A 27,869-nucleotide genomic window follows, 5' to 3' on the forward strand; every position below is an offset into this window, starting at 1 on the left:
GTCAAGTTAGAATATCACTCGCCGAAAAAATAAAAAAAAACCGAAAGAAATTTGAAAAGAGCGAAAAAACTGAGTACAGATCTATTCCTTATTTGAATAGCACAAATTTTGTGTGGTTGTATGGTCATGATATGTCGAAAACGGAAAATTAAAAAATTTTCATATCGACTTGACAGAATAATATTTTTGATAAATCAAAACACAATGAATTCAATGAGCGAACTGAAAAATGTAGAAATGTACTTCCTGGTACTTCTTCAACAAAATTCATCCTTGAACAAAATAATGTATTAATTATAAAAACACATTTTTCTTCTACAGGTAGGTACGAATTAGGTGACATGAGTTCTTTTCTTCTAAGGGGGTTTAACTTAAAAAAATTATTTTTTGCTTATAATTTACGAATGTTTTGAATGTAAAGAGAATATCGAAGAAACAAATGATTTTTAAAAATGAGAGATTCACTATTCATTATAAATATACAAAATGCATCGAACTAGAGTAGGCATGAATTTATTACTAAAAATTGATTCAAAGTTATATACAAAATGGGCCAGACTAATCTTCAGCACCTCGAATTCAATGTTTTTGTTTTATTGAGAATATAATTTCATCATGTGGATATGAAAATTTGGTAAAATGAATTTGTGCCATTCAGACAAAAAAGGTATCTTTACTCAGTTTTTTCGCTGTTTTCAAATTTCTATTCGAACTTTTCTATCTCATAAATCGAATGCTATTTCTCACCTGACATGCAAATTAGAATTTTTGAATACAGGCCTGCACTTTTTTTAATTTTTTTTGAGCTGATGGAGAATGTGACAAATAATTTAAATGAAATATCATAGAAAAATTTGGTATATTAACGAAGATATAGGAGTTGATAGTTTTAGCTTTTTTTCATAAATTCCTTATACCTCTGAAACCAAAATCTTTATGTGACATTTAAACCACCAAACCTCATTTAGTTTGAGGTCCTCTGTCTCCACTGTGCCGTTGTCGCTTGTTACCAGTCACCTTGTATAGGTACATTCAGTTAACATTGCTAAACAATCAACATTCAAAGGAGTTTGAGCTGCACCATATACAAAGCATTTCTTGCACTACCTAATCATCAATGTCGATTGAAAAAAAACTGAATAATATGATTGAAAGGAGGAGGGAGTTGTTCTTTCGGCGCCAATAAACCTCGAATGTTTTCGATTTAATCTCGCCGTCAACAGGGAATCGATAGGTACTCATTTATACATACTCTCTGGATCACTTTCCACTTGAGATTGAGATTAATCAACATCAATCATTGAACTAAAATGGCTATTCCTCCAAAAATTAACCCGTTGATTCTATTTCATCGTCATGAGGCATTCTATGTTCAAAAGTGGTAGAGATCAGCCAAAAATTGGTGAATAAGGAACATATTTAAACTCCCACATAATTTATTTAATTGAGAAAAAGAATTGATTAGCTAACAGGTTGAAAAGTTTCATATCAATTTTTCCCAAAGTTGACAATATCTAATATACAAACGTAATTGGGTAGGACCTATACGACATCAAAATTCAGAAGGATTTTCTGCAAATTACAGCAAAATAAAGGACGAGAATTAATAGGTAAATGTGTATATCTTGGAGATGAAGACATATCTAATATGGGTGGTTGCAAGCTGAATTCGTTATTATTATCGAAAATGCAATACAAATCAAGAAAGGAATATTCAATATTTATCGCCAACGAAGTGACTCATCAATTGAATCATAAATACCACTCCGTTGAGCAAATGGTTTGAAAAACGCGAGTTCATGCCCGTTTTTCTAATCTATAATAGATAATAGTTAAAATAGTATATTTAATGCTTGGAAAAACTTTGGTGTTAGGGTTCCAAGGGTGGCATACCTCATTATAAAAACTTAAAATGGCAATATCTTGTGCGAATAAAAAAATAGGTTGGAGGACGAAAGTGTTTCTTCAGACCTCAAAAATCTACTGTTGAGGTCAAAGACTCACCCATGCCAAACAAAAATAATTATCTATTTTTTCTCGATACGATTGCATTGCTGAGTTGTGCATTCTTGCAGAGTGAGATTCATCTTATTGAATAAGAAACATATTCTTAAAAAACCTCAAAAGGTGACATAAAGTTGATTGGTTTTACAGTTATTTCGTGCTATTTCACTCTGTGAATAAAGTAAGTGAACTGAGGTCTTTCGAGAATAACTCTAACTGCCAATTCACAATGATGTTAATGGTAATGGTAATGTTAAAAGTGAGCTACGATGTTAACGCTTAAATAATAATAAATTTAAGAAATATTTATCATTATCATTAACAATACGCTTGACATTAACATTGATGTGAACAGTATCGTAGTAGCTCTATTATTTATTATTATTTAAGCGTTTACATTGTAGCTCACCGTTAACATTACCATAACCATTAACATCATTGTGAATTGGCAGTAATGGACTCTAAAGAGGCCCTTACTCAGAGTCTACCTGATGATTTGCCTCTGATCTTTGTTCTTGTTTCCTAACATTTTGCGAGTCCCAAGTGCGCCAATGCTTTGCATTTGCAAAGTTATATGCGTTGAGAGATCCTTCAGCCTATTCACACAGCCTATAAAAACTGCAGTTGCATTCTGATGGACAATATATATATTCTTTTGATACAGAGCAATACAATCTTTAACAATAATTAGAGCATGTGTATGAGATACAGTTTAGCAGAGGTTAGCGTAAACGGGGTAACATGCTTACAATTTGGTGTATGATACAAAATCTTAGGGAAAAAACTCATTAAAAAAAAACCTTTCCCCCGTGAGTGTAGTGGATTGTGAGAAATGAAATTGTGCACGAAATAAGCTGAAATCTTTTATATTGAAGGGCATCTCGCACTGCAAAAATTGATCCTTTCTTCAACAAAAAGGAAAATCCAGAATGTCTTCTCCAAGATACCAGAAACTTTTAACTGAAATACATAGGGAGAAAACAAAAGCAGAAAAAGGTGAAATAATAATATTAGATTCAATATGTCAGATTGACCTAAAAATGACAACCCAATTCAAAAAACATTCGGAAACTGCATGTATAGCCCTAATATAATATAAAACCAACCTGAACTTTATAAATCGGACAATGATTAACCAGATGATTTATGGTTTCTTCTGGTTCCCCGCATTCACAACTAAGGCTTTCAACTGAATTCCACCTGAAAAGCATACTAATGCAACGTCCGTGACCTTATAGGATTCAGAAGACACGATACTTTCCTGGGAAGATCAAAACCAGGAACTCTGTTAGAGGGATCAGTAACAAATTCTTTTGAAAAAAGTGCACTTATTTCATTCAGACTGCCAAAGGTCTTTGACCTTATATTCGAATTAAGAAAAGAGTTGGGCCATAAAGGTTTACGCGACTTCAGTCTTGGAATCGTATTTTCTGGAATGTTAGATAGAATTGGAAACGAGTCGGGATAGGATTGGAATATATTTCAGAAATTCATAACCGCAGTCTGTCTACGAATATGAGGCGGTACAACGTTAGAAAGAACTGGTAACCATATTGAATAGCTGAAGATCTAATAGTTCCAGCTATAGTTCTCATGGAAAGATTCAGCTGTGCATCAATTTTTTGCACATCAGCACTGATAACCCAAACGGGACAACAACATTTAGCAGCCGAAAAAACTAAAGTAGGACTGCCGTTCGAACAGTAGCTACATCAGCACCCCATAAAGTACCAGCTAGTTTATGAAGGGTATTATTCCTAGTTTTAAACTTCAGACGCAAATTTCCCAAACGGGCTTAACTCCTACATATTTAGGATTGAAGTCATGTTCCAAAAAAGAATTACTGAAAACTACACTCAATTTTCTATATTTTTGATGATTATTCAAATGGAACACGAAACTTTGGTTTTATTGAGTTTTTCTTTCTTGAGACAAAATGGAAAGAGCAGATTAGCAAACCTTTGTCTAGAACTGTTTTCCAGCAAGCTTTCGTTATCCCACACGAGGACCCTGTAGGATAAATGTGCTTTTCAGTAAGGTTTTCAAGCGTATCATTTTTTTTTCTGGTTGGCAACTGGGCAAACCAAATTATTTTGTCACTTTCTGCCACTTGTATGAATGATTTTTCATGTTTTTATAGTTATTATTAAATTATTCAAAACCACAAGTCTTGGTCCTGATGACAACTTTTTGAAATTCATTGTGTCAAAGTCAAATGATTCATCATCTTGAGATATTAAAAGAGCCTTGAATTCAATTCAATATCTCGAAGGATGAATCAGTGCTCTAATTAACCTACATAAGTTATCTATCCAGCATATCAATTCGGAACATATGTGCAGTTGCATACGTCTGTGACATTTCCCGATTCATAATTCCTGCTACATCGAATTTATGAAATTTGGGCCAAGAGCAGTGTGGTCAAGTGCACTCTCCTGTTGCTTCACATCTATTTTTATTATTACGATTCCAATTGAGTTATGCCCGTCTTTCTTTATTTCCATCGGAAATATCTGCATTAGGTTCTTCAGGTTTCCGAATGCGTTTATTCTCTACATCGTTATGTTTAATTTTAGAAATGATGAAATTCCAACCCAGATCTTCGCAAGAAGAGAATGTGGAAAATATCATGACCTGGTTGCAACGACAAACGATGTACCAAACGGGCACGGTATTTCAGGAGAGATAAATGAGGAAAAAAGAATTTTTATTTGAAAAAGGATTTTTCTCAGGTACCTACACGCTGATATTTTTTTTTTGAAAGTCCATTTCATTTGAATATTTTAGGAACAAATCATAAACCCCATCCGTCATTATGGATTCAGGTAGATGTTTTTCATCATTTTCGAAATTTTTCAATAATCATGTTGAAAAATACTTTGCTATAGCTAGTTCAAAGATCTAGAAGAAGTATAATTCAATATTGCCAATGAATGATTGTCGACAACTGATAGGTATTACTACTTAGCTCTAAAATTACGTTTTTAAGGTTCGTCCACATTAAGAGTGCCATGAATAACCTGGAGATGAGAATTTTTTTCCCCTTTTTTATTCTCTAGTGAATGATTCCTACGAACTTTTGCACAATACTTATTTGTATCGGTACTTGACAACTATTCACCCAGTGTTCAGTCTGCTAGATGCTCATATTTACAGAATTCAGCTCATTTTAATATTATGCATGCAATACAATTGATTTTGACGAAAAGTTCTTCATCATCGATTCGTTTCATCTTTTCAAAAGATTTGAAAATTACAGATAATTCAGCAGAATAATGAAAAGTGATAACGCCTAAACGGCAATGAATAAAATAATAAGGATAAATTCAGATGCATACCACCCGACGATATGAATATCGACAAGTGTTACGATCTGAATTGAGCTAGCTCATTTCAGATTTTCACTCGATCTGGAAAGAAAGTATCAGTTAGAGACTTGAATGAAAATTCTTAGGCCTACAAATGATACCGATCGATTGATTAGCTTCTTCATAGAGCCTATAAGGCTGAATCACAGCCACCTAAAATACTCTATTCTTCAGTAATCTATACAGTACCCATGTATGCGTGTTTTCAAGCAACCATATCCATCAGAGTCAATTCCTTTAGCAGTTAAGTCCAATTTCTATTTCACGAACCTAATTTTGATGCTTCAATTTGATTGGTTTTCGAACCTGCTTTGTATCAATTAACGGTTGAATTAAGATTCTGGCTAAACTAGATTGAAGCTGATAATATAATGATAAGTAATGAGAAGTCTAAAAACTACCAGTGAATGAGCTGCGCATGTTTTCTCCCAATAAATACCCTAATTGGTCATTTTCAGAAGACAAGCATATAGAAATTAAAGAACAAAAAAAGCGACCAGAAAATATAGTCACTAGACTCTTATAAGCAATTATTTGAAACAGTTGAATTGGAACAACTAGAAATCAGATAAACATACACCTAAAATGTTTAAGTTTTCTAACCACATCTCTTATCAGGCATAACTCCACAATGGATTATGAAGCAGTTGAAAATATCCTTTAGTTCTGCAATGAAATGCAGCCTCTGATTCAAAAATAAAAACCGTTTTATGTATACACTTTTACAGCAATTCAGTGGTTTGGGCACTGAGTATTCCTTTTGCTGCATTATAATATAGAGTATTGTTTTTTCATGAACAAAACAGTAATAGACAACAAAATGTATTACATGATATATCGCAAGTAGTGCATACGAACTACAATATTTTTGATACCATATACCATATACAGGGTGAGTCAACAGTGCTCGATTGGTCGATACCTCTTAAAAATTTTTGCTCTAGGAGAATGATTCAAACTTTGGAATCGAGTCTACTAAGCGTATAAGCTAAAATTATTTTTGACAAAGTATAATTTCTCCTGCTTCGCATGATCCTAATATGTAACACCAGTCCATCAAATTAATATAGTTTTTGGATCACCAACTACCTCGCGGGACACCCTGTATATGTACCTATGTCATCGTTCTTCCTGTAGAATATTTTTTGTCCTGTTATTTCAACTTGTATCTGATACTGAACAAGTACATTCTCTGTGGAAAACGAATTAAAAAATTTGAGGTCAATGAATTTGGCAGATTTTTGCATTCCACTACAAATAAATGCTTGCTCTGTTTCATTCCAACGTAGGAATGCTAGAAATAGCTATGCGCATATATCAATGCGAATTCGAACGTTCAATAATCAATTGGAATGCTGAGTGGATGTTTACGGATTCTTCAATTAAATTCTGTGAAAACAGAATCTCATCCTTCATCTTTCATCTGTTGAAAACAAATGATACTTAGTAGATTTTTAATTAAGCCGCCTAAGCTTTGAAGAATAATTATTTCTCTGTGTTATCATCAAGTGATGGCACATGTGTGGAATGAAGTAGATATGTGTCTTCAAAACTGTTGCAGATATCAAAATGAAATTGAGAAAGCAGATAGAAGAGAAAATTGTGTATTTATTTATTTATTTATTAATTTTGAATTTTTGGTGTACCCGGAAGTAATGCCGGTTTCAAGATTTGTATTGAAACACTTTGTATATTATTTTAATTTCGAATCAAATATTTTCTACGAATAGAGAAATGACGATCGATATTTTTAATTCAATGCCAACCGAGATATTAACAAAAAAAGTATTTGGATTGCCTATTATTGTCAAGAATGAACAGTAACTCGATTTGAATTTGTATACCTGGATTCAAACCTTCAGTTTGCGTTCTCATTAAGTGAATATTCACAAAGTCACAGGGAGTTTTTTTATAGAATTATGGTACCGATAAAACTAAATGAAACAACTAATTGATCGTACCCTCTCCAGGGGGTTGCTATTAGATTCGGTGTTAAGTTATTGAGGGTGGACACTTTTGAATAGCATAATATTGAAAATTTCCACTGGAAAATAATGAGGTTTTTACTTAAAAGCTCTATATTTCAGAGCGAAGTAAGTACCACTTGTACCAAGTTAAGCTTAAGACATTTATTTTCTCTAATCACCTCAAAAGTAGGCCTGTTTTTCTGAAACACACGGTATATTTTTGGGAAATTCGAGTAAAAAAAATTGGACAGTTAGAAAGTAGGCCTTTATAAACATACGAATAATTTATGTTATTGGTAGGTAGTTTTTCCACATTATCATTACTTCTTTTGTTGACAGTAGAATAACCTATGGCGCCAAAAAAAGATCAAGAGGTAATGTCAGTTTTGACAGAGACGGACACACTTGAAATAATCTTTTCAGGCTCTTTTAAAAGAGTTGAAAAAAGGTGAATGATTATACATAGTTGAATCGGAGCAGTTATTCTGACGAAAATGAAAGATTGTGCAAGGACGAAAGTATATAGGGTGAAAAAATTCTGGAATATTGATAATGTAAAAAAAGGGCTAAATATTTTCCAGTCAAAATTGCTATGCTTTTGGAATAACTATATATGTGAATCATTGAGGGATAAACTCGCCTTTGTAAGTATAGAGGATTAGTCAATAGGAACGCAAGCTTTTTTACTAGTTAAGCACTTCAATTCATGTAATCTGTCACAGTTAAAATTCGTCTCGTTCCCGCAATCAGTATTTTTTAAGTGTCTTTAGTTCCAATTTGGGCATCTCTTGATACATATAGGATATACACTGCGTAAAAAAATTAACGCACATTCTGAAAATCTCAATTTTAATGAAAGTTAACTCTACATTGACTTTATAACTTATTTTTTATGTTCTCTCGGGAAGGTTTTGAACGAAACAAGACACATTAAATGGAAGAAAAATTCAGGATTTCTCCGAATTTTATGTGAAAGAAGAGAAATGAACAATTTTCAAAATACTGAAATGCTGATAAGTGATTTAATACTTGGTATTTCCACCCCTTGCGTTAATTACAGCTCGGCAACGACGGTTCATACCCAAAATGAGTGATCTTAAAATGTTCTGTTCTAATCCTTCCCAGATTTCTCCGAGTTGGATTCCTAAGTCATTAAGAGTAGCTGGATGATTTTCTGAACTTCTCAGCCTTCTATTAAGGTTGTCCCAAACCTGCTCAATCGGATTGAGATCTGGACTTCTTGCTGGCCATTCCACTCGAGAGACTTCAACCTCTGAACGATGCGCGCACGATGGGGTCTGGCATTATCGTCCATAAAAATGAAAGTTTCACCAATGTATGGGGCAAATGGCACTACATGCTCTTCAAGAATGTTCCTTATATACTTATCAGCATTCATAGCTCCATTATCAACGACCACTAGGTCTGTGCGAGCAGTCAAAGATATTCCACCCCATACCATAATCGATCCTATTGATCACTAGAATGGGCAAGTTTCCTAAAACTTCAAAATCGAATTTAAAATTATTTATGGAAACCTTTTTCCATTAGTTATCCAACACCTGAAAGATTCGCTTCAAAATTCAGAAATACACCCTTCGAAACTTAGTAAACATTCGAATATGTGAAAGCTTGTGACGTAGAATGCCTTTACTAAAGTCTAATAATTTTTGTTAATTCGACAACAGTGGAACCGATCAAGAAGATATCCACAGAAAGCATGAAATTGTTTCTGTAATCTGTGTCTATACCTTCTTAAAATCGATGACATTTTGTGTCATTGTGTGTTTTTCTTGTCAAATGTGATCACAAAACTTGATATTCATTACGTCTATGTTGATTAAAAAACTTTTATGACCATTATTGACTCGATGAGCGTTGCCGGATTGTGAAAATGACGTAGAATGTTCATAAGAGAGCACTTCTGAAATCAGAATTTTCGAAAGTGAATACAGACAAAATGCAATATGTTAAAATTCGAAAAAAATATATTTCGATATATTCGAGGTGTAAAGATTTCAATAACATATATTTTGAAATTTAGGAAAATACCCCATTGAAGAACAACTGATTTTAGAATGGAGCCAATACATTCAAAATCTGATAATATCATCTTTTTTTATTGCTGCTGGGAAAAAACATCTGTATTTAAGAAAACCGTTGAAAGTGGATAACATATGCATGCATAATTCTGATAAAAATAATCATTGAGAACACCTTTGAATAAATTTGAGATTTCCATAATGTGCGTTAATTTTTTTGCGCAGTGTACTTCTATAGTTCGAGTCTTCCTCTTATTACTCACAAAATCACATTCACTGAAAATTCCTCTTCAATTATAAATCGCCTTTGCTACTAGTTCTTGAATATTTAAAAATAAACCTGGTGGATAGATGAGAGTTTCCATTCAATAACTTCGAATTTCGTTGGAAAAGACGGGCTTATTGAAATTTATATGTTTTCAGTAATCTCCCACCGGGTGTACCAAAACCAAAGGAATCTCAAAATGTCGGATTTCAAGATAACTCCAGCCAGAGCACAGTGAGGATGTCAACCAGCACCGAATCAAGGTCGAAATCCTCATCAGAAACATCGAAATCCAAACAGAGATCCAGGTCAACTCCTCAACGTTATGAAGAGAAAAAACCAAAAAAGAAAAAGACTAAGAGCACTTCCAGTTCTCTGGGATCCATACCGAATACCATCAAATTGTCCATGCTCAACAGTGGGTTGATACCTACAAATAACTGTAAGTGATAAAGTACGATGCTGTTTATAACATTTGTTTCAGCAATAGCATGACGTTAAGGTATTTTGAAAAATAAAATTGCCGGAAGGTTAAAACTATCCTAATTCTTAATTATGGAGGCTCTACCCTCCATATTCTTAATGTAAGCACAGGTCAGGGGTTAGGTCGTATTTGCGATAAGCTGCTAATATTATTACCGGATATTTTCACATCTGATTTTTACATGTTGTTTTAGTATTGGTCCAGAAGCAAGTTTTCGATTTTTAGGAGTGAATTATTTCTTATTATTGCAGGGTGGATTCACGATTCGAGTTTATGGGGGGTCACAACCCATTTCTCCTTTCTCCTAACCAAACAAAAACATTCTTTTTTGCTAATGCGGAGTCAACTTCGAGCTTTTTTATATTCAAGATATGGTGGAAAAACAGCAGTTATTGACATATGTCAATAACAGAAATAATAATATGAAAATATCAAACAAAATAGTTGTAGGTACATAATAGGGAGTTTAAAAAAAAAGGGGTAAATTGAACCTTGACATTGAAAAACCTTTGACTGAGTTCATTTATCGAAAAATGACTACAAAATATATGAAGGATATGCAATGCAATCTATCGTTCATTAGTTATAATTAATAATTACAAGAAAAAATTTTTTTTTCCTGTGTTACTTCTATGGGAAATCGAAAACCGCGATACGGACAACCTTAACATTAATATTAAGGGCTCATATTTTCAGAAGCATAATTTTATTGTTTTTTTTAACGCCCTAGTATACAGGGTCTTTCACGAGGAACCTCACCCATATTTATACGGGAAACTACTGAACGTATTTTCATGAAATTCAGCACTTATGAGTATTTCACGATGCTGATGAAATCTAAAATATTTTCAAGGCATGAGCACCTCCGGTTTTTCCGGAAATAACGCCAACTTCCGTTTTTCAAATTAGAACACCATTTTTTTATTGCAGAAATAGATTCCTTAGAAAATTTCAAGTTATTTTGATGTAACATTTTTCAGTTTTGGTTGGAAAATTCTCTCTGAGCGGGAAAATTCGAAAAAAAAAATCGAAAATAGAGCTCCGCTGAAACAAGAATAACTTCGAGGTTTTTGGATGGAAAATTTTCATTTTTGGGATTTTTCAAGATGTAAGATTGATGTATCCACTTAAAAAATCGAAATCGCGATTCATGATACAGGGGGTGAAAAAATCGCTTTCAAAGTTAGGGATGACAAAATCGTGAAAAATCAATTTTTTCAAATTAAAACCCCATTTTTTTATGGCAGATATTGAATCTACGTTAAAAAATAATGTGAGTGTATGCATCACACCCTTGCCCTAAAGTGGATATTTTCTGAGTTATTCACAAAAAACTGTTTTTCGTCTTGAATTTTCAGCTATTTCTTTTCCCTTCACGCCAAAAAGATGAAATTTTCAGGAACTGTTACTTAAACCATGTTTTAGATTTTACTACCCTAATATGCAAGAGAAAAAAGTTACAGGTTGTTCCTAAATAGATGGCGAATTTTGATTCGAATTTGTATCGGAAACCTCTTTATTTCAACTAATCGGCCATCGGTTTTCTCTCCAGTGATAAATAAATAATTCCTTGTGAACCATATGCAAAAACTTACCATGTTTTACATTCTTTTTTTTAATGATAGATATCATTAATTACATCTGCCAAATTCCTCTTTATTCAGTAGCATTTTGTGTTTACTATTAATTTGGTGATAATTCGTATTAAGTTATAAAATCGATCACTATGCCTAATTTTACCAATGAAGATTATTTAAATCTCATTCTATTTCATGGAGAATGTAATAAAGTTGTAGATAGAACGATTCGACTGTTCATTGAGAGGTTTCCTGACCGACCCAGACCAACGAGAGATACCATTAACAGAACCATGACAAACTTGAGTAATGTCGGATCTTTCGTTAAGAAAACTATACACAGAGAAAAAAGTGTAGTAGAAGATGAGAACAACGAAATTACAGTTCTTGCATATTTTCGTGTGAATCCTCAAAATTCTCTCAAAGATGCCGAGATTGATCTGGGATTATCTCAATCGAGTGTTTGGAGAATTTAAAAAAACATAAAATGCACCCATATAAATTCAATAGGGTACAGCATTTGAAGGAAACTGATTTCGTCAGGAGAACCGAGTTTTGCGAAGCTATGATGATTCGATTTCAAGAGAATGAAAACTTTTTGGACTGTATAATTTGGACAGATGAATCTAAATTAAAAAAAAATGGTTCTTTCAATAGGCATAACAGTCATTATTGGGATGAAGAGAACAACCACCACTTCAGACAAGGGAACTTTCAAGAGACCTGGAGTTTCAATGTTTTTTGCGCCATCAAAAATAATGCAATTCTCGATGTTCACATTTATGATGGCACTTTAACTGGTGAGATAGAACACTACACATGTTTGCATTATTTAAAGAATGTTCTCCCTTAGGAGATAGATATTCTGACATATTGACTCAAAGTACAGCCTCTAGTACCGAACCATAATGACAAATATCCTCTACAGGCTATTTGAAGATCGATGGTTGGCGAACAATGGTCCACATCTTTGGCCACCACGTTCTCCCGATTTAACTCCTTTAGACTATTATGTTTGGGGTAGGATAAAAAATATTTTCTACTCAACTCCCCTGACTGATAAAGAGGACTGCATAGAATGAGTCAGAAATGCGTTCATGTTTGTTTAGATTTTTAGATTCATAGTTTTGAAACTCAATTTGGTTTTTGAACACTTTTGCAGATCTCTTCCTCCCGATGAAATAAGAAGAGCAACGCACGAAGCATTCCTGAGACGTATAAATAAATGTCTTTCTAAGGAATCTATTTCTGCAATAAAAAAATGATGTTCTAATTTGAAAAACGGAAGTTGACGTCATTTCCGGAAAAACCGGAGGTGCTCATGCCTTGAAAATATTTTAGATTTCATCAGCATCGTGAAATACTTATAAGTGCTGAATTTCATGAAAATACGTTCTGTATAAATATGGGTGAGGTTCCTCGTGAAAGACCCTGTATACAAAGGAATGGCTTCCAGATTCGAGTTTTGGTCGACTATTCGAATCTACTTGTGTGAATTTCGGAAATAGGTCGAAATATCATATGAAAATTTAGTGCAAGAGATGAGTTTTTGGTCTTGGGGGACGAGTGTCCCGTGCTCCTCTCTCCACTGGATCGGCTACTCTATTATTGCATCACAGCATATGCAAGTTTAAACTGAATAATTATGATTTTCATTTATGAATTTTTCAAATGCACCGCGAAAACTATTCAAAATCATTCTTCAAATATGAGGTTTTGGAATTTAAATCGCTTCGTATCTAGTTTACGATTTGGCAACAGCGCCTACTAGAAAATAAAAAGAACAATGGCTTCTTTATAAAATAACAGCTGTTGATTTACAGCCATCATACGGCGCCTACTCACTGGCAAGCAACAGTGCAGCAACCGGCCATAAAAATCCCATAAAATTTTTTCCTCGTTCCTCGCAGACTTTATAGACAGCCATCTTTGTCTATCTCATCAAGATAGTGTATTTGTTGTCTTTTATTATCAACGCATATTTCAGTCGATGTTGCCAACTTGTGCAATAGAAACGAAACGCTTTAAATTTTAAATACCCATTTTTATTTTTCATTTTTGAGTACTTAAAATAGTTTTTTTGAGAAACGGTTGAAATAGTTATTTCAAAATGTGACATTTCAAAGATATTTCATAAAAAATACATAATTTTCGTCAGAAGGAGTATTTCCTAACGAATAAGTATTTGACTTTTTCCAATTCAGATGTATTGATTCAACGATTGTAAATTATGAAAAGGACAGGAAACTAATTTTCAACATGATATTGTCTTCATTGAAGCTTATGTACCTATGTCCAAAGATTATAGAGTTAACTCTATAATCTTGCCTATGTCGACTGAAAACCTACAACAAAAAACAATTATTTACTATGGTAGTTCATCATGTACTGAAATTAAAAATATTTTTCAACTAGGAATAAAAAAAATGATTCTTTTCAGATGAGAATGGGTTTGTAGCACCCTCAGTTAGTAATACTCCACCCGTAGAAGTATCAGATTTCGTGAAGTATTGCGAACAGAGAAGAAAATGGCCAGTTCTTTACAAGCTAGAATTTCAAGTGAGTACAATAATTTCTATACGAATTCAAAGATTGGGAGGTGAAAAGATATTGAATATATAAATTTTATTTCGGGTCATCCGGTTAATCATTCAATCGTTCGGAATGGAAAATTAATGATTATTGTACAACCGTTAGCCCCCATTATGTTATAATTTTTATAGCATATGAACATGAAAAGAGATTTCAGTCATTGCCAACGTTTCGAAACCCAATGGGAAAGACTAATCATTACCCTTATCCAAACTTGCTTCATCGAGACTGTCACATAAAATTCATTTCAACATTTGTATTAGTATATATACAGGGCGATCCACCGCGATGGAGTTCAAATCACAATTTTGTGCTGAAAGTTTGTAGTTTGTAGTTTGTATGTTGAGGTTTTCGACAATAACATTTCTTCCTAAGGAGCGTATACATCTGAGCAAAATAGCCGAATGAGCACGCCGCACCGAATGAGCGTTTATGCGGACAATTTTTCTTTCCGACGCACGAACAGCATGAGCATCCGCTCCAACGGATGTGTCAGTTCAGTGCTTACGAACGTAAACGATGGAAACTTAGAAAAAAGGAATCATTCTATGTATTCTATGTTCTAAGGATGGATAACTTGGTTTGTGCTAGTGCCTCTTTCATAATTCTGTACGAGTTGCTAAAGAAGAAGAGACGACGGCGTACTAGATGGTCTATTATATCTAGTCGAGACCGTAGCCTCAACAGCACTTTTTTTTGCACGACATTCAGAGTGAGGGCGACAAAATTGGGTGGTTTTCATACTATTTTATTAAATTCAAACACGTTTCTTGCGAGAAATCTATATTTAAATGTGTGCGTTCGGTTCGAGGAAAAGATGTCAACTAAACCCGTCCACACTGAGCACGAATTTTCTTTGATGGACCGACAAATTGCGGATCGCGTCCGCGCAACATGAGCGTGTTCGGTGCGGTGTGTTTTGTCCGTCCACATCTGAATGCTCATTCGGCGCGATGTGATCATTCGGTTGTTTTGCTCAGATGTTTACGCGGCTTTACAATGCTCTGAGACCTCTACAACTTCTGGTTGTACCGGAAACAGGCTAATACTTTCTTATTTCATATGGCACACCCAGTATTTACTTGCATCGTTAGATAGCTGATTTGAAGAAGATTTTAACAGTGTGTCTTGGGTAAAACTCAACAGTTTCTGAGTTATTGGGATTCTAATGAAAAAAAGGGTGAAAACGAGAGTTTTTGAATATTTTGTGTTTTTTCGACGTTTCAATTTTGCCTTTCTGTAGCATTATAAGATTGTTTAAGCCGAAAATATACAGAGTGTTTATGAGAGGAAATCTTAATTTGCTCTGATCGAAATCATCACAAATTAAGATTTCCAAAAGAAATCCGATATTTTTTATTATTTTAGTGGTCACACCAGTAATAATTTATCACAATCCATACATACCCATTTGAAAAAAGTGGTGGGGGATATGGCGTAGGGGGTGAGAAATGAGGGGTTCAGAGCTGAAGTGAACCAAGTCCATTCAGCCTAGTTTCGAGATGAATGGCTTAGAAGATGTTTATCACCCATTAATTCAAAAGTGACTTCTTCAGATTTTAAAAGGTTAGAATGTAAGCATATGCTTACATAAGAATAATAATAAATAAAGAAGTCACTTTTGAATTCATTGGTGATAAACAACTTCTAAGCCATTAATCTCAAAATAAGGCTGAATGGACTTGGTACACTTCAGCTCTGAACCCCTCAAATATCGAATTCAAAAAGGCTTAGGCCCGGTTGCCCAGTTCAGGATGCCGAAAATGTGAGTTAATTAATTTTGACAGTTACATTCAATTCTGTCAGGTTGAACTAGGATTAACACTTTGCTGGACTGAACAACTGGGCCTAAGAATAACTTGCTTTTGAATTTAAAAAACGACGGGTGCGAGGATTTTTTGTAATAATTCCTCGTACAAGAACTTTTTGGATCACTGTAAATCAGGACAATTCACCAAAATTTTCTAGGTTGATGATTTCTTGTTTGACCATATTTATTTTGTGGCTTCTCAATTTCCATCGAGAAGGTAAAGATTCGGTATGGGACAGACTGGATATTTGTATTAGTACTTATTTTGAGAATGTCACTCAATAACATATGTTTTCTTCCGTTGAAAACATATTTTGATCTCGTATAGAAACTAACAGGATATGATATAATATTTACCGAAAAATACGACTATATTTATATAAACAAAATTATTGGAAGATCGCCAATTTTATAGCTATCGATCTCAGCGACGTAAGGTTTTGATCTTTTCATCATCCTTGTTGTTGTATTTTTGAGATTTATCATTTGATTGATACAAAGTGGACTGGCTCTCTTGCAAGCATTAATCAATCAAGAAGAAGTTGTTATGATATTGGGCGAAATTTGTTACATATTAAACTACATATCCTTTCAGGTTCTGTTGATAGGTTTATATTTTATGCTAAACTATTCGATCGGTTTAATACAGGGTGTTTAAAAATAAGGAACCTTTCGCTAGAAAATGTGGAAAATGGCAAAATAATTTAGATTTGTTCAGTTAAAGAAATCGTAACGGCATTCATATTTTTTTACGATCATGGCCAAACTACTGGCAACCTTTTTATGAAATTTTGCAATAATATGTTTTGGAAGCTGACATATATCGGTACTCTTGGCGAAACTCGATACTGTGTATCTACTGTATACGGTTATCAAAATATTTCGATTTGAAAATAAAGAAGTAAAACTGAAAAACAAAAAGAAAAAAAAATATTCTAAGGCATAAATTATTGATTAAAAACTAATGAGAAGAAAATTAAAATGATTTTGACTAAAAACATGAAATAATCAATAAATTAGAGTAAATGTTACGAAGAACTTCCGACTACAAAATTCTATCCTTTTTTTATTGAATACATTAAGCTTCTTAACGGTTGAAGATCATAAAGTTTACTCCATAAAAGTTATGTTTGATACGAACATGATTGGTGCCGACCAAGTAGTTTGGTAGTAGTTAAGTCGAGTAGTAAGTAATGTAGTTACTAAACATGTGTGTATGTGTGAACACTGAAGAATTAAGTCGAAAAAGTTAGTGAGTAATGTGTAACGATACTTGATTGTTTTATATAAAAATCAAGCCTCCTTTTAAAGGTCCGTTTTCCTGAATTTTCCAGTTGAAGCAATGCAACACCGTCTGATGGAGATTTCAATTTTAATTCCGTTTCATTTCAGAAATATTTTTCAGAATCCTGATTAATAAATTCAAATTCCGTATAAGTGAAATTTCCATCATTAACCCGCCGTAAGAATCCAAAACAAAGAAAAACTGTCTTTCTGCATTCGGCGTTGTTTTTCCACAAAAAAACACCGAATTCAGCATAAAAAAACGTGGATTGCAGATAACGACAGTTTCTTTTACCGATAAAGAGATAACCGCCACCGAGAATATTTCTGCTGGGGAGAATATTCGAGAATACCGAATTTTTGGATGCAATTTTGATCACATGACCGACCACATGTTGGAAAGTTGATAAATAGGGCTGCACCACCAGATGAACGTCATTCATTATTCTTGATTCGTCATTGATTCTTGATTCTTTATTTGTCATTGATTCTTGATTCATGATTGATTGTTCGACCGTTATTCGTGATTCTTGATTTCTTATTATTTGTTCGACAGTTATTCGTCATTCTTTATTCGGCAGTTCATTCATTCTTTATTAGGCATTCATTACTTATTTTTTTTCCTAAATTCGAAGGTGCTACGATCTGTTTTCTTTTCTTTTCTCTAAGTGGTGGTGTGACCGCACCGGAACAAACTGTTCCGGTAGTTTTTTTTTTCTTGATACCGCATACTTCGTGATTCAAAGTTGCATTCTTTTATTTGTTCAATTGCGTTGATCCTTATTGTTAATCCCCCTGTTTAACGCAGACTTCTGTCGCCTGGCTCTCTGGTGAACCAAGACGGAAGTCTCGAAGTCCTTTTGCTGGTAATGCTTGGCGTGTACACCCAAGGTTGCCACGGAAAGACCTGCACAGTAACCTATCCCGTCCTACCCCTCTTGTATTCCATTTAGATTTCCCGTTTACTGCAGACTCCTGTCGCTTGGCTCTCTGGTGACGGAAACCAATCGGCAGAGGTCTCGAAGTCTTTCTGCTGGTAATGCTTGGCGCGGTTGCCACGGAGAAATTGTTGCATTGTGTTTCGCCAGCATCAACCCGTCCCGTTTATTGAATAGCTTCAATTCTGATTGGCCTGTACACTGAGAATCACTGAAAGTGCTCGGGATCAAACCCGACAACCGGTTACTGTAAATTTTGTGTAAACCCCGTACATCCCTCATTGTCTCAGAAGGAATCAAAGTGACCGCTATTGATTTCTTTCTTTCTTTAATACCTGATATTTTGACTGAATATAATTAATTTGAATATTGGTTAATTCATTAATTTCACTGTGTTGATTTTGAATTTCTAATCACCGTGACAGATTAATTGTTGCATTTCTGTTTTTCTCATTTTGAACTGTGTCATCAGCTGTATATATTTCTTGACTTGGAAATCATTGTATGGTTCACAGTAATTTAGATTATTGCAATAAATTCGGTTTTAAAGTACTTGTTATCGCTACCACCTTAGATAACCCCGAACTCTGTCTCCGACAGGTACCTAGTAGGTACCTGGGTGGGTTTGCTATTTCTCCCTATTAAAAGAATAGCTGGCGCTATGCAAACTAAACCAACGGGTTTAGTTAGCAAACCTAAAACATTTGTAACGACAAATGTTTTAGCTACTATAGCTACTAAATTACTTTTTACTCGACTAAACTACAAGTGTAGTTCAAACAAGACTTTAGAGAGATAAAGACAAACTCATCCCTGGCGCCAGTTTCAAAAACGAATGGATGTAAAATTTAATTACAATAATCGAAAAGATCATGCCTAAAGGTCATAGATATAAATATGGGACACATGCCATTGTCTTTGTCTGGGTTTCTATCTGGAGGAGATTGAATCGGATATTGTTTCATACTGGGTGGCGATCTGTGTTACTGGATAGTACTCAGTAGCACGTGCCAGTATTGGTCCATCAATTCCAATTGTTTTTCCACGGAGAAGAAGCTATGTTTCTCTGATGAGGTCAAATGAGACCGTCAGTCAGTAGCTGCTTTCCTGTGGGAGTACTCCATTTAGGGCCCTGACGATGGCAAACTGGCTAGTTCAATTCAGATCCTAACACTAGATGATATTTATATCGTCGGGTCGTATGCATCTGAATTAAACAGTTTAGTTACAATGTTTCCAGTAGTTTCAACATATGTAATTGTCAAAAAAGTGGACCTTTTATCTCGAAATTGGATGCCGTATCCAAATTGTTGTTACTGAGCAAACCCAAATTAAATTATTTTGCCTTGTATTACCTATCTACGGGGTTACCTATTTTTGAAGCACCATGTGTACGAATGAACTTTTTCTTTACCAATCAACTTTCTTTTCAGTTTGCAACCAAAGTGGAATCCCATTCCTGTAGACATGGTACCAAGAAAGCAAATTTAGAGAAGAACCAAAACCAAAAATGCATTCCTTGTAAGCAGACTCTCCTTGACAAATATGTGTTCATGATGAATTTTCAATATTTCAGATGATTATAACAGGGTAGTTTTAGAACCTATTGAGGGAACACGTGATACGGATTATATTAATGCCTCATATGTAGATGTAAGTAGTACTTTTCAATTTGAAAACGATTCGTGAAGTATCTAAATAAAATTAAAGGGTAAAAGTTTATCAATAAATTTCTTATTTATACAGGGTGTTCCGAAAGTAAAACATGGATTCAAAATCGAAGATTTTGTTATAAGATGCCTGTGACAACACTAAACGATGCGTTGCCGAAAGGCATAATTCACAATAATTAACTCAATAATTAAACGCCCAGAGGCATGCATCAGATGTTATACGGGTAAAAATTCGAGCAATTCTGGTAGAAATGACTATTCTATTAAAAGTTATTTGATTATCGTCCAGTTGCAGGAAAGTCCATTAAAATTTAATTCTCCATCAAATTGTTAACCCTCCATTTTTCCCTTCAAAACTGACATTTTTAAATTTTGATGGGGCATCAAATCTTAATGGACTCTCCTGCAACTGGGCCTTTATTATATAGATTGAAAGATTATTGCCCTTTTTGGATTTTACATTAAACTTTTACTCAGTGTGAATCCGAAACGAGGGCGCTTTGGCCTATAGTTTATAAAGAAAAGTAGTTGTTTTTTTTTTTAATTTTGCATTCATGGTTTACTGCCAATTCACAATGATGTTAATGGTTATGGTAATGTTAACGTTGAGCTACAATGTGAACGCTTAAATAATATTAAATAATAGAGCTACTACTATACTGTTCACATCAATGTTAATGTCAAGCGTAATGTTAATGATAATGATAAATATTTCTCGAATTTATTATTATTTAAGCGTTAACATCATAGCTCATTTTTAACATTACCATTACCATTAACATCATTGTGAATTGGCAGTTACGTGTGGCGGTTTACTTTCGGGACGGCCTGTGGATACAGTTTTACCAGCCTCATTGGATGGTATAGTAGCGATGTGTTCGGGTAGAGTTATGTTTACAGCCACATCCCCATAACTACTGTTTCGCTCTCACTGCACTTCTTTAGGAGTTTTTAATTCTCCTGGAAATTTGATTTGAGTCCAAAAACATTAAACAATTGCTGATTTTTTTTTTGTTGCAGAGTCTTTTGAAGCCAAATGCTTACATTGTTACCCAAGGTCCTACAGAAGAGACTGTGACAGATTTCTGGAGAATGATTTGGCAAGAAAAGGCTAGCTGTATAGTGATGCTGACGAAAACCTTCGACTTTATAAAGGTAACTAATTGATTTTTGTTTAGATTTTGTAATGGGGGTTTATTATTTTCTTCTTCAACTCATTCCCATCATTTTTCTCTGTTTCTGATTGACGTTCATGAAAGTAATTTCTCTCAAAATTTATTGACTTTAAGCCATAAAATATATTCTATTTGGGAATAAATACCAAACTCACATAAGTCATATAATGTAGTAAGTACAAAAATATTAGATATTCAATATCTGGCAATACCTACATTGTTGAATATCGACCACAGCCTACATTTATTCAATGTTGCAAATAGGAGAACAAGATTCTTTGGTGTCGTAAATGTGGCAATTCCAGAAGTTTCTTATTTTGTTCTGTCTGCAGAGACAAACCTGTCTGTTTTGAATAAGACATGGATATCATATCTAATTGATTGATTGATTGAAAAAGTAGTATACTAAAATGAAGACCTGTTTTCTTAGACAACATTTCAAAGTACTGTTTCTATAATTTTGTAGAATGGTAATTTGTAAGAGACGCTCTCAAGTTATACAATATCCATTTTTTCTTCTTTTTGTCCTTTGAACATGCTCGCACTGGGACTGACATTGAACCAAGCATACTTTTCAATATTTCTTGATAATGCAATCAGACAAGAAATAGATATTATGGTATACTGAAACCAGATATGGCTTTATAGGTTTTTTTCGATTTCTTAGCCCGATTCCTACATGGGACATTAGGCAGTAGCACTTCTATCGGGTTCAGTATCTCAGTTTTGTGTGTAAAATGAAGCATTCAATACTTGGAACTTGAATAAATATATTTGTTTTCCATTTTTCCAATAGTTAGGCCAATCACAATTGTGAAAGTTGACTCGAACATTGTTGTCAATTTCCAATGCGAAAAGATAGAAAGGTATACAGGGTGAGTCTTTCGTACAAATATTTTAACAGTAGATTCTTGAGGTCAAAAGAAACACATTTTTCCCCTAACATTTTTTCCGAATTGGCTCGGTTTAAAAGTTACAGGCTGTTGAAAAACCATAAAAAAATGTTATTTTTAATCTATCTCATAAACGGTTTCATCGAATGAAATAAATTTCGGAATATAGTTTTTCATTTTTTCGATAAATCTTTTTCGAAGACAGGATATCACCAAAGTCTTCCAGTTTTCTCATTACGACTATGTACCATAAAAATACCAAAAATTCAACGAACTCAACTCTTGAAACTTAGTTGGATGCTATCTAATGAATATTTGAACGTTTTGTAAAATGAAAGTACCTATTCTTTATATTTCTGGTATAATGTGCCGTTCTCCGGTAATTTGATGTTCAAAAATTAAAAAGAATCTGTGAAATTTGAAAAATTGAGTACTTTGACTGTTTAAAAGATACACAGATGTGTAGTGTCACAGATTTAACTGGTTATTCTGAAGGTAAAGCTCATTATAAAAACTTAAAAGAGCTATATCTTTTTATCAGGGCCGAACCGGAAAGAATGGTTTAGGATAAAAGTGTTTCTTTTGATCTCAAGAATCCACTGTTAAAATATTTGTACGAGTTAAAAACTCACCCTGTATAAATTATCCATGTAACGCCACTGACTTAGTGTCAACTTTGACGGAGAAGCATGGAATGTGTCAACGACAACAAATTCGTTTGTAGCACTGAAATGGCCATCGCCATTCCATCTGTCTATGTTCCAAGATATGACATGAACACTAACATCACATTTCGAGCATCTTATAGTTGTTTTCTCGTGACAATATCCAAAACGTTTCTGTTTGACTTTTGGGCTGATAAGATACCTATAGTCCAATCGGTCATAGCGCAAATCTATTTGGGTTGATTGTTGACTCGAATGTCCCTGTTGGAAAGTGTACCCTGTAGAATAGTAATTACTTTATTATGCGCTCTTGGACATAAGTTTGCATTGTTTAAAAACTTTTTTGCTTCCTTCATGCTAAATAATTTTCAAAATATATTGATATATCGTAGTATCCGATCCAAGGAGAATGATCTCTGAAAATCTGAAAAAGTGCATTCAAACTGTTCTTATTTTTTCTTCTTTTTCTGAAAATTTTGATTGCTACCTTTGCATAATATACATTTGTTGGTGACTCAAATGAAGCTTTCGAAGCTTTTGAAGATTTTTCATTTCCACGAAATAATAGGGGATCACCCTAAAAAAACACATACAATTCAAATGAAAACTGCACGTGGTTAATGATTTACAGGTTATGTGCGTACAATACTGGCCTGCTTCTAAAGACCTAGATGAGACGTATGGCGGAATAAGTATATCTGTGTTGGACGAGGAAGAGCTAGCACACTTCCATATCAGAACCTTCAGATTATATAAGAAACAGGGGGATGTGAGTATCATTCAATTTCAGTCCATTAAAGTTTTAAACTTTAAGCTGCATTCGTAAGCACGAAATTTACCATTCACAATAAACTTGGACAAAATGCTCAAAATTAAACATGAACCTAACGAATCAAAGCATAAGCATTAGCATGATCCATAGACGGCACGAAATTCCTTGGCAAAGTGATAGTTTGCCGACTTCGAATTCCGTGCTAGACTTGAATTTCATTACGAATGGTTACATTGAACGCCATCTGCTTAGCTTCCGTGCCGTGTCGAATATTTTCATGTTTTCAACCCTTTTAATTATACGGAAAGTAGCAATCAACTTCAACTTCGTTTCTTTAAATGGTATCCTCCAGAAAGATAGTATTTCTTGCAAGCAACATCGGTATCCAAGCTTAAGAAATTACCATTTATTCACCATTGTATTAACCGGGATTCAGTAATATTACGTCTTGCTTTGTCAAAAATAAAAAGCAACAATATACATATATTTATCTCAAATCTGAATTACGTAGGTAACAGTAGGTAATAATTAGTGCCTAGATTGACAACTTTATTCTCTAGTAATTAGTACCGTTCCAACGTATCTCATGAATCGATAAAAGTTTGGTAGTATGGTAGTCAAAAAATACCTTGTGCGAGAGTTTGTGTAAGCAAATCCTGAAATTTCACAAATTGTTTCAGACAATTCTCGAAGAAAGGTTGATCCTGCAGTTTCACTTCACCGAATGGCACAGCCACTCCTGCCCCTTCCCTAACTCCATTCTTGAATTTAGGAGGAGAGTTAGGGCGGTCGTAGGGCACAGAATCAAATCTAACGAAGCCGGACCCATGATTGTACATTGCAAGTATGTATCCGAAAATTTTCATTATTCACTTTAGACGATAACATGAGATGCTTTCAGTGACGGTGGTGGCAGATCGGGTGTGTATTTGGCTATCGACGCTAATCTTGAACTTGCCGAAGAAGACCACAAGTTCGACGTCTTCGGTTACATGAAAAAATTGAGGCAATCTAGGAAAAATCTGGTGGAAAATGTGGTGAGTGAATGGAGTCACACAAAATAGGTCAGATTTCTTCGAAAACAACTTGGAGTGAATCACAGAGGCTTCCTCTATTCTATTAATCGTTAATGAAAGCGTCGATGCAATTGATATTGAGCTTATGTTACCTAAAATTTCATTGGTTTATGAATTTCCAATCACGAATCATAAGACATGACATGAGATAATCTTAACCCGCGACACTCCGGCATACCTAAATAAAACATTTCTTCTGGCGAAATCAACATGATTCTTTCGAATTTTACTAATTCCTACTTTGAACTCAGAATTAACCTAAATTTCGACTTCAATCTCGTAATTTCAGGAAAATTCTGACTTTGAATTTCCCCCCCAGAAATGGTATAAATTTCTTAAAAACTTATGTGTAGGGCTAGTCTTTGACTAGTATGTACCTACAAATATTTCAACAGTAGATTCTTGAGATCAAAAGAAACACTTTTTCCTCATACAATTTTTCCGATTCGGCCCTGATAAAAAGATATAGCCATTTTAAGTTTTCATAATTAGCGCTGTCACCCGTGGAAAAACATAACTACCTTAAGAATAACTAGCTAAATCTGTGACACCACACATATTGGATCTTATAAACAGAGTTTGATTCTGCTAAAATATCCAATTTTTGAAATTTCACAGTTACGTACTTCTTAATTTTGTACATCAAATTACTTGAAAATATAGCGCATTACACGAAATAATATGAAGAATAATTTTATTTTACCAAACTTTCAAATATTCATTAGATAGCGTCCAACTCAGTTTCAAGAGTAGGCTTCTTCGAATTTTTGGTATTTTATGGTACGCAATGGTCATTATGATAAAACTGGACGTGGATGATATCAAATGAAAAACTATATTCCGAAATTCATTTCATTCGATAAAACCGTTTGTGAGATATAGATAAAAAAATAATCTTTTTATGGTTTTTCAACAGCCTGTATCTTTTAAACGGAGTCGATTCAGAAAAATGTTTCTTTTAACCTCAATCTATACTGTTAAAATATTTGTACGAGACAAAGACTCACCCTGTACAATTTTCAGCATTAAAGCTTTTTGAATTCGTGTTAATTTGTAGACATTGCACTCATGAATTCTAGTTGAAGTAGCAATTTTTCAGAAATTTGACAAATTCCCATTTTCCCTCAAAGGGTAAGATTTTTACTAAGGTGAAATTCTGATATTCGGAACAGATGACCTGATCTTTCACTGATTCCAATATTGTACACGGATCACTGCACACTGTTCTTTTGTGCTATTATTTATTGCTCCATACTAAAAACAAACATTATGGAGTTTCTAAAAGGACAGACCTTCCAATTAATGTATTCTAATTCTTATTAAGAATTGGAAAACCTTCTGATCCTTAAACACTTGAATTATTGAAATCTGCATAATTAGAATATTTTGACGCGTATTCAGCGGAAACGTAATCGTGATTAGGTCAACGATGCACCCCCATTTTTTGTAGAGGAAGCGGTATAAATTACATATAAAGAAATGTTTTTCTGCGATTTCCATTATTTTATTTTGGATATTATTTGTAGGAACAATACAAATTCATATATGACAGCCTCGAAGACTTTGTCACTTGTGGAAACTCCTGGTTTCCTGTGAGCGAGCTGTCCCAAAGGCTCAAACTGAAGTCTGTTAAAAACACTTCAACAAAAATGAATGAATATCAGAGGGAGTATATGTTGATCTGCAAACAGACTCCAAGATTCACCATAGGAGACTGTGCTGGTGGTCATCGTGGTGACAATAGGAAAAAGAATAGGGATGTATTGATAGTGCCACGTGAGTTGCAATATAATGTATTCTCATCCGTCATTGTAAATTTCGGAATATGTGTTATGTATTTAGGCAAAAAGTATCCTTCCATCTATCCATATCTAATACCAGTTTACTCATCAGATATTCTGCTTGCTGCATATATGTGGTATACTATTTTTTTTAACTGTATTTTACTATGTGTGAAATGGTATTAAGTATACAGGGTGTTTCTAAATTGGAGGTACAAACGAGGAAAGGAAACTAATTTTAAGGAGAAAAGGTCCCATATAAACAAGGGATCGGAAACGTTTCGTTATCGAGATTCACGGTGTTAATGTTCGAATTTTTTTCAAGTTTTTCCACATATTATCTATACTTCACAAGATTTTCAACTGAAATTTGTCACGGATTTTACAATTGAGAGTTTACACCATGCCATTTTCTATAGCAAATCTGTTTTCCTCTAGAACTTTATTTTGGTGAACCACTGTTACTAAAAAAATAAGAAAAGAAACTTTGTTGTTAAACTAAACTGTATGGTCTTTTGTAGTTTTGTCGTATCTGCTACCAATTCCGAGAAAAAATTTTTTTTACGATTCTCTCGAAATCCTCAGAAAAATTCAAATTGTCATAAGAATTCAGTTAGTAAGCTGTGGTGAATAAATTCAATTATAGTATTATTGCCAAAGTTTATTTAGATACTAAAAGTATGTACATTGAGAAAATTCTAACTTGGTCCCATGTTCATGAGACTTTTTTACTTAAAATCACTCAAGGAATCTTTTCCGTCCAATTTAGGAACACCCCGTATAAAAGATAGAGTGGAGATACGCGGTGGGTGAAGAAGAACAACATTTAGATGATCCTGAGCAAACTTTGTTCAAAGTCGAAGTTTGGTCTCGTAAAGACAGTTTCATTAAAAGCGTAAAGGACGGTCCACACTCACGGCTTGTGTAACTGCTCGACAAGCAACAGAGATAACGTGGACAATGATAAAACAAACACGGCCGCGTGTCAGACGAGTCACAACAGCTTACAAAACGACCTCTAGACGGGCGAGCACGAGTAGTGTGGACCAGCCTTAAGAGGTTCAATAAAACATGATTTTCTGTAGCTAAGTTTCCAAATATTTACAAATTTACAATGTATACATTTAGGAATTATATATAAAACAAAATATCTTGTAAATAGACACCATGGCTTTGCTGGCACAAGCGTACTTAGATACAAACATTTTTATATAACATGTATATACATGTGGTCGTATTTCATTGATACAGCTTTGATTTCGGCCTTCAATGATTTGGTGGTGGATTGCTTGTTGGAATTCGCATTGGTCATTCGAAAAATGAACGGTCTAATTATTCCTTTAGACAACAATGCACACCAAACAGTAAAACGTTGTGGGTGCATTGCTTCTCGATTATTCTTTCTTGGATTTTGTATATGCCCTAAATATGTCAACTTTGAAGATAAGTGAGCCATCGAGGTGAAAATGGGCCTTGTTGTCTTCTCATGAATCAACCACATAA

The 27,869-nt window shown here is 34.1% G+C and overlaps 1 protein-coding gene across 4 annotated transcripts in view; it reads left to right on the plus strand.

Annotated features, from left to right (window-relative positions):
- The window catches only part of LOC123307719 (receptor-type tyrosine-protein phosphatase kappa), a 59,076-nt gene that overhangs the window by 11,134 nt on the left and 20,073 nt on the right, over window positions 1-27,869 (plus strand). For 3 of the 4 annotated variants that reach the window (XM_044890136.1, XM_044890134.1, XM_044890137.1), the window contains 9 exons: window positions 9,805-10,088; window positions 14,148-14,266; window positions 19,765-19,852; window positions 19,908-19,984; window positions 21,025-21,159; window positions 23,369-23,506; window positions 24,190-24,353; window positions 24,411-24,546; window positions 26,112-26,361. In XM_044890136.1, coding sequence (XP_044746071.1) covers window positions 9,887-10,088; window positions 14,148-14,266; window positions 19,765-19,852; window positions 19,908-19,984; window positions 21,025-21,159; window positions 23,369-23,506; window positions 24,190-24,353; window positions 24,411-24,546; window positions 26,112-26,361 — 1,309 coding nt within the window. In that variant the 5' untranslated portion in view covers window positions 9,805-9,886. The remainder of the gene's footprint in view (window positions 1-9,804; window positions 10,089-14,147; window positions 14,267-19,764; window positions 19,853-19,907; window positions 19,985-21,024; window positions 21,160-23,368; window positions 23,507-24,189; window positions 24,354-24,410; window positions 24,547-26,111; window positions 26,362-27,869) is intronic. The other variant, XM_044890135.1, reaches the window with a different exon arrangement.

Source organism: Coccinella septempunctata, chromosome 2 (assembly GCF_907165205.1).
Source record: "Coccinella septempunctata chromosome 2, icCocSept1.1, whole genome shotgun sequence".
NCBI classification, from domain to species: Eukaryota; Metazoa; Arthropoda; class Insecta; order Coleoptera; family Coccinellidae; genus Coccinella; species Coccinella septempunctata.